Source organism: Nelumbo nucifera, chromosome 3, assembly GCF_055504915.1.
Source record: "Nelumbo nucifera cultivar China Antique chromosome 3, China Antique-T2T, whole genome shotgun sequence".
NCBI lineage: Eukaryota > Viridiplantae > Streptophyta > Magnoliopsida > Proteales > Nelumbonaceae > Nelumbo > Nelumbo nucifera.
Window position 1 is genome coordinate 15230624 of NC_142651.1, and position 7739 is coordinate 15238362.

Below are 7739 nucleotides of genomic sequence, written 5' to 3' on the forward strand. Positions count from 1 at the left end.
ATTTGTGGTGGACTCAGAAGGCTTGGGCCTGACCCATTTTTTTTATTATGGGTCGGATATAAGTATGTTACGTTGTTTAGGGTTTTCTCTGTATGTATGAGAGGCAACTCATTTTTTGCCATCTTTATTAGTGGATTTTTGCTGTTCCATCGTCCATGAACCTGGGCCAATGGCCAAATCACGTAAATCATTGTGTGCCTTATTTCTTTCTTTTCTCTTGTTCCGCTTGATGTCTGTTCCTTTTCTTTTCTTTGTTTTTTATTTATTTTTGGGTAAAACCGAAACTTATATATCAAAGCAGGAACGGGATCTGCTCCTCCTCACACTTGAGCGCCTCACATGCACATCCACCGTGCATTGGGAACATCTCCCGTAGTAGGATGTGCGTGTGAGGCGTCCTATGTGAGAAGCAGATCCGGTCTCATCAAAGCAGAAAGGGTCAGTAAGAGTCTGCAAAAAAAAAAACACAGCTTGATGTCTGTTTGTGTTTCGTTTTCTTGTACCATTAGAATTTGTATACAACAAACAACCAAAGTGGAATTCAATGAAACCTAAATATGTTTTCTGATTTCAAAATCTCGAATGAATAGGTTTCTGAAGTTGGAAATATTCTGAATTTCGAATCTTTGGGCCCCATATTTTGAATTGGAATCATTGCTGGGTTGAAGAACATTTTCCTTTGGCTGATTTTGACCTATTATTCCAATCTGATAAATAGCTGAAATGTTGGGGAATACCCCTCAATGGCTATACTTTTATGATTGGGTATCTGAAGACCTTTTGGTGGGATCCATCAATTGATGGACTCCAAGAACATTAAGTAAACCACAGATTCTCTCCTTTCTCTCTCTCTCTCTCTCTCAGAAAACAAAAAAAAGTAGACCACATATTCTACCAAGCTTAGCTTACAATCTAAGTTGCCAATAGAACTTTACTCAAGGAGGGACCATAGAGGGTTAGAAGGAAACTCAATCTATCAAAGTAGCATAGATTCTGCTGCCGGAACCGTGGTTGGATCTTGACAAGGAATTGAGCCAAACCTTCAAGGTTAAAAAGCTCCAGAGAAAACTATGTAGGCTGAAGACATTTTGACTGTTGCAGTCAGAAGAACTGTAATTGTGTTCAAAGTTCAAACCCCCAGCGCAAGAACGTCATCAGAGATGTGCCTCCCATTTTCATCAAATATACTTCGACGGTTTGACCCACTTTTGTCCCCTCAACGTTCTCCAAACTATAACCATTGAAATGTAGAGTTCCTGCTTCAACAAGCCTACTTTTCATAGTAGATAGCTGTGGGCTCAACTCTGTTTTGATGACCACCTCAGTTGCCACTGATCCCAACTTACTCCTTCTATATGGTCTTCACTAGCTTTTACTATGAAACCTGACATTGATTGCCTTCGATTCCTTTAAGATTCTTTATGATTCATCACTCCCTCTTCTGATATGAAGCTCTCTGCAACTGATGATATTCCATTTGTTTGGATCACAGGCAATTGATCACCATAAGGGGACCCATCTAGCATAATTAGAAGCAATGAGAAAATTTTGAACAGGGTGGTGGCTAGGGGCAATCTCTGGAACCCATTCCCCGCGATAAATAATTCCCCTTAGAGAAGTGACGAAAATGAAGAGAAACTAATAATAGCTATGAAGAAGAAAATATACTTCAAAAACACCAAGGATTCAAGGATTACTGCGCTCTAAAACCTTTCTTGTTTGCTCCAACATCAATCCAATTTTTGCTTGAACTCATCGATGTTAGTAACAGAAAAAACAAGTTATTCATTTCAAATGTACTAGGGGCCATTTCTTGGTGGGATGGCAAAATCTCAGACTGACTCAGAGTTGAGTCTTAGAGGCCACTTTGTGCTAAAGACGCAGAGGTTAGGTCCATACAATTTTGTTTTTCCTTTTTATCTGAACAGGACACATTAGCATATAGTTAAAGTAATGAAATTGGACCTGTTAATACACGATTCCTACATCACTAGCCCAAAATACTGAAAAAAGAAGAGAAACCGGTGATAAAGTGAGATGTCATAATTGACATCTTTAACATTGTTAAAGTGTTTAATGTGATTTGTAAATATACCTTGTGGAGCTGAACCAATGGAAAAGTAAGTAGACACGTACGTCTTTAATATGGTTGGTTGATGTCGAGATTTAATGTGTGGTATTATTTATTAATGCATCATAGTAGATTATTTTTTCACTCAATTGTTTGTGGTGCAAATGAGCAAATTCATTTCACTAGTATAGAAGTATGGGAGTGCAAATGAAAAGATAACAAATTCTGGTTAAATTTTGCTTAGGCTGAGTTTGGAAGGAGTACAAATACAAGGTTTTGCACTCTACATATTTGTATTTGAACTCCTTCCAAACTGAGCCTTGAGGTTTTACTTTAATTTTCTTCAGGCTTTTCTATACTCCATTTGTGATGCAAACAGAACAAGCTTTCATAACATACATGCTGATTAGGAAAAAAAAAAGAAGCCTGCATATCTTGAATAAATTCTGATCTTTCAATTGTCATTGCAGAACACTTGCTCTCCTATATGACTTCAGAAGGCCATGAAGTGGGAGAGGTGCCAGAGGTTGCCCCAACCAAAGTGCCCCCATGGGAAATTTCCCCTTCAATTTTTTCCTATGGCTGAGTTTGGAATGAGTACAAATACTGCAAATACATACAAAATAATACAAAGTGCAAGGTTTTGCACTCTACATATTTGTATTTGTACTCCTTCCAAACTGAGCCTAATGTACATTAAATTAAATACAGCTATAATCCTTTTTATAGAAAATTAATTTCTTTTTTAATACCATTTTCCATCTTTTATTAAATTTCGGTATTTCTTTCTTGTTCACTTTTTATTAGTAGATAATTCTGAACTAGATGATAAAAAATTTTCAACCCAATGATTTTTTTTTTGTTAGAAAATAGAAAAAAGGGGACAAAGGGAAAGAAAAAAAAAGATAAATAATAAAGGCTATAAGGCTCTCCAAGGCTTTACTAGTAATTGATCAGAGAAGATCTAGTAATAAAGTTCTTCAATAGAAATTAATGTGAACATGCCAGACAGTTTTGAACCTGGAGAAAGAGAGTATTCTAAGGTGACATGTGTCATCTCCATAGACTCAACATCCTTGTACATCTGGCCTCAATATATACACACAGAATACTTTCATGAGTTTGATATACTTGCAAACCTTAAAGAGTTGCATAATTATATTTTAATTTACATAATTTATAAGCCAGAGATCAGTTTCTGTCAAAACTGACCAAGGTCTGTGGTGCATGATATAGAGTTCAAACTTCAAACCCATCCATTGTTCATCTTGAAACAAAACCTCAGGCGCCAAAAAGCTTGGACACATAGATTGGCTCCTCTACCCTGCTGTTCAAGTCAAACTCTTGGCAGCCTGATTCCATTTCACTCTGATACTGGCTGTTAAGATCAAGCTTGTCTGTTAATCCTAATTTTGTGCACTGGCCACCGAGTTTCTCTTTATGGGTTGGTGATCTTTTAGCTGTTGGTTGATCAACAGAAATGTCATCAGAAATGGTGCTCCAACTTCTCTTCTGTCCGTGAAGCCGGTCGCTTGGATCGCTCTTGCACAGATGACCTTCATTTGGATACATCTCCATTAGTCGAGCCGCATTGGAATGCCTGTTACAGTCATGGGGGTGTCCAGACTCCAGCTTTTGTGAATTTTCATCTTTTCTCCCTGAGCTATCAGAGGACGTTAAAGAGCTGTCCATGGAACAATCCATGCCTCTCATTGATTGTTTCCCTACCTCTTGTAAGCTAAATCCTCCAGCTTCTGTTAGCCCTGAGAATGAAGAACTCGGGCATCGGTTGTCCACCATGGAGGCCAGTTGTGAGAGTTCAGCTTTTGCAGCTTCAAGACCCAGGGATGAAGAATTATATCCAGCAAGAGTTTCTTGTGCTTTCTTTAAAACTGACTGCAAGTACTTCCCTTGAGCTTCAATCCGTAGCTGTAAGTGTCTCTGCACCTAGAGGAGAAAACTCGTCATCTATTTTCCTTGCTGAGATATTGATACAAATGATTTTAAAATGAAGCTGGGTTTATGAAGAGCCTACCTCAATCTGTTCATGAAGCTTCTTCTGCACTTCCATTTGCATTTGTAGAGCTTGAGCTATCTTCAAGCTCCTGAAACACAGATTTCCATAGTCAGACCAGGCCTTATTAAAATTTCCTATCAGATTGATCCAACAGAAGAATGGAAGGAATCTCCATCTCTTACTCATTGATAGGTGTGGGGGTTCTACCAATCAATTCTCCACTGAAATAACCACCTCGAACTTCCTTGTCTCCATAGTCTGCCTCCATGAGATCTGTCATAGAAATCAGAAACACTGAAATGATGGAACAATCATGGAAATGAGTGATTCTAACCCAGCGATCTCACCTTCTTGCCTGCTGTCACTGTAGGATTCTGACTGCTGGCTCTTCCCAAGCCTGTATTTCTGCATAAAAAAACACCAATATATTATATAATTTCTATATTTTACATGGTTTGAATTTTAATGACCAGTAAACAGAAAAGGGAATGCCTGTAGATGGCTCTTTAGGTGGTACAAAGTAAGGCCAGGGACATCCATCACCCTCATCAGAGCCTTTGGTGTTGCCTCTGCCCAAATGAAAACGAGAAAAGAGTTAAAAACCTCATCTAAGGTCAGAAGATTTTACAGAAAGAAAGTTGAAGATATAATTTCGTATACATACTGTCTGCCCCTCCAAGCTCAGTAACCGCTACAACGAATCTTTGATGAAGTTCAGGAGTCCATTTTAGCCTGGGTTTTGCATCTGTAGAAAGAATCAAACCAATCTGTTGGTTTTGCATTTTCTGCATACCCATTTTAGTTTTTTTTTGAATCAAAACCACTTTGAAGAATGAGACGTGAACATAGACTTTGATTCTTAGGACACTTGAATGTGCCGCAGCTCTAGTTCTCTTTATAAATGAGGTTGTTGTTTTATCCCTCGTTCTCACTCCATATCTGGAAACAGTAAGTGGGGCTAAGCTGGAGAATATATGCAATTAGCTGTGGCTCTTCTTTTCTCCCATCTCCTCATTTCCTCCCCCCCCCTCCCCCTTCTTTTTTTTTTGGTTCTTTGACTTTAAAGGGGAAGAAAGAATCTTTGATCCAGCAAAAACAGAAAAAGCACCACGGTTTCTATTGAGTCTCAAAAGGAGAGAAAAGAAGAAAAGTGTATGTATTGTTTTCTTCTTGCTGTTTTCCCACTTCTCTCTTTACTTTCTTTATTTTTCTTTGATTCTCTGCTTCATTAGGTAGCCCCACCATGATGAATAATGGCTTCAACTTTTCTCACGCTAAGAAATTAATGAGAATGCTTTACATGATTTTTCTTTAACTGAAAGATAAAATCCAAGAAACATGTTTTCTTTTCCTTTTCCTATGGCAGATGTGGAGTGGGTGGCAGATTCTTTTTGTTCTTTCTATGGGGAAGGAATCAAAGAATCTAGTATTAGATTTTAAACTTTATCCAACCTATTTTAGTTAATAAATAGTGGATGAAGTCAGTTGGTTTCATGAAAATTATGGACAAATTGCACAAATGCAATTAGTCCCTTTTTGCTTTTTCCAATTTTCTCAGAAGTGGAACCAGAAAACAAATGTAGGGCTAACTAACATTCTAAATAGTCATGACAAGAGAAAACATAGGGTCCTGATTCTTATGGACTGTTGAAGCACATTCAGATGGACAGCTTACTTGTAATTGTAGTGAAGATTATTGACCTTTATCAGGGAATAGACATAGACCCATCTGATCTACGAAATTTTGTGTAGTCTGAAGAAATACCCACAATCTAAGAAGGTATAAACCAGATGGTTAGGTTGATGTGGGGCCGAGAAATTTCCTACATCGGGTACCATCATGGTCGGCCTCTCCCCTTTCTTGTATTGCATACTGCTTCTGCTTATATAATCCATATCTGTAGTAGTGTATAAAAATCTGGATTTGAAGAATATCCTAGACAAGTAACAACCTCTTTGCACACTGGTAAAACCTTCCCCATATCCTCTCTCTCCATCTCCATAATGAAAAGAACGGAAAGGGTAAACGAGAAGGGAAAAACATTGAGTGAAGGAACTGTAGTACATATTCCAAAAGAATGTACATTTCTTTTTCATTGTCAGGGGAAAATAAAAGAATCTGCGGAATTAAGAAAAATAGAAGAAAAGAAAAGCAAATCCATGTATACGTATTGGTGCAACGTTTCACATTTGTACAAGAAAAGAAAGTCCAAGTATCTGAATTGAACCCATGAAACTGAAAGTTATTTCACAAGAGCTTTCTTGGGGGCCGGATCCGCAGATCGTTACATATTAAAAAGTTCACCAATCAACCAAGACAATTAATTAATTACTGGGTAGGTACTCTGTGCCTGTTAGTTTGAGCTTGTGAGAAGGTTGGTGGGTGTCTGGAATACGTAGGGTCCTTGTGATGTTTATGGAAATGAATGGAGCTAAAAACTAACTGAACCAAAATCCGATTGAGGCTGTGACAGACATAGGATGCTGTCTGTGTCTGATGGACATGGCCAACACCCTAACACCCTAAACCATGTTTCCTCTGCAGGCATGCACACGCTTGGATACGGCAAAAGGGGTGGGCTCTGAGCTTCTGATCAAACACTTTATTTAACAGGAAACCTACCGATACGAGTTGCTTTGTTATGAAGCTTCGAGATCAGGGAAAAAGTCAAAAATAAGAAACGTATTAATTCCAAGGAGGGTCTTAGCCTCTTAGGTTCTTAGCTTTTGGTCTGTAACCCATATTTAACTAAGAAGAAGAAGAAGAAGGGTTGATTAGATTAGATTAGATCGATCATCTTATTTTATCGGGTTGCGGTGCCGAGTTTGATGTCCAGAATCAGACCTCAATGATTGATCTCCAAAGTGCTGCCATCTTAGTGCCATACATTCAGTTGGTCTGCTGCATCGACAAACAATCAAACAACTTTCAGTGATTCAAAGTATTATCATTGAAAAGCAAGCATAGGAATTAGGAACGAGGAAGCAAGTAATGAAGGAAGTAAGGATGGAGCCGAGAGGAGGATGTCAGTTTCCATGGTTAGTTTGGTAATTTGGTGAAAATATTCCGAACATAACGTGATCCAAAATGTTACTGGCCAATTGTTGTGCTGGCCTTGCATCATTCCATTAACTGATCACAAGACAAATCAAATCAGGGAGATGCAGGTGGGTTGGGGGTTGGGACATAAACATTGGTGATTGGACAGGCCCACATCCACACACAGTATATCCCCCGGTCGGCCCAACACTTGGAACCACTACTCTAATTTCTTCCTTGCAGTTGTTTCTTCTTCTGATTGATTGATTGTGTAGTCTGTACAACAGTGGATCGATCATACTTGGTAGAAGATCAACTGAGTTGGGTTGGGTCACTAAAATGGTGGGCCCCATCATGTAGGATGTGTTGTGGTTGTTGTTCCTAATCCTATCCTCTTCCCCAAGATGCAAATTCTTGCTTCATACCGGAAATTGTGAAGTGAGATACCAAGTTACCAGAACTGATTGATGGATGTGAATTACTTTGTTGGTACCCATTGTCCAAACAAACCTAATGGAATCTGATTACTGAGAAGCGTGTTGTTATCCATGGCCCAGAAGTTTGAAAATTGGAAAAAGGAGAGTGATTGAGATACCTTTCTCTTTAACCAG

The 7739-nt window shown here is 38.6% G+C and overlaps 1 protein-coding gene across 3 annotated transcripts; it reads right to left on the reverse strand.

The window, feature by feature from the left end:
• Positions 1–2977: 2977 nt before the first annotated feature.
• Positions 2978–5130, reverse strand: LOC104597653 (myb family transcription factor PHL8-like). 3 transcript variants are annotated; one of them, XM_010259335.3, is made up of 6 exons: positions 4753–5130; positions 4581–4657; positions 4436–4493; positions 4271–4382; positions 4107–4176; positions 2978–4012 (listed from the first exon to the last, which is right to left on the reverse strand). In XM_010259335.3, exons 1-6 carry the CDS (start codon positions 4883–4885, stop codon positions 3353–3355), a joined length of 1110 nt encoding a protein of 369 aa, XP_010257637.1. In that variant the 5' UTR covers positions 4886–5130; the 3' UTR covers positions 2978–3352. The 3 variants fall into 3 exon arrangements, with proteins under 3 accessions (XP_010257637.1, XP_010257629.1, XP_010257647.1); XM_010259327.3 differs by having other exon boundaries at positions 2978–4018; positions 4753–5129; XM_010259345.3 differs by having other exon boundaries at positions 2978–4018; positions 4271–4361; positions 4753–5128.
• Positions 5131–7739: the final 2609 nt, after the last annotated feature.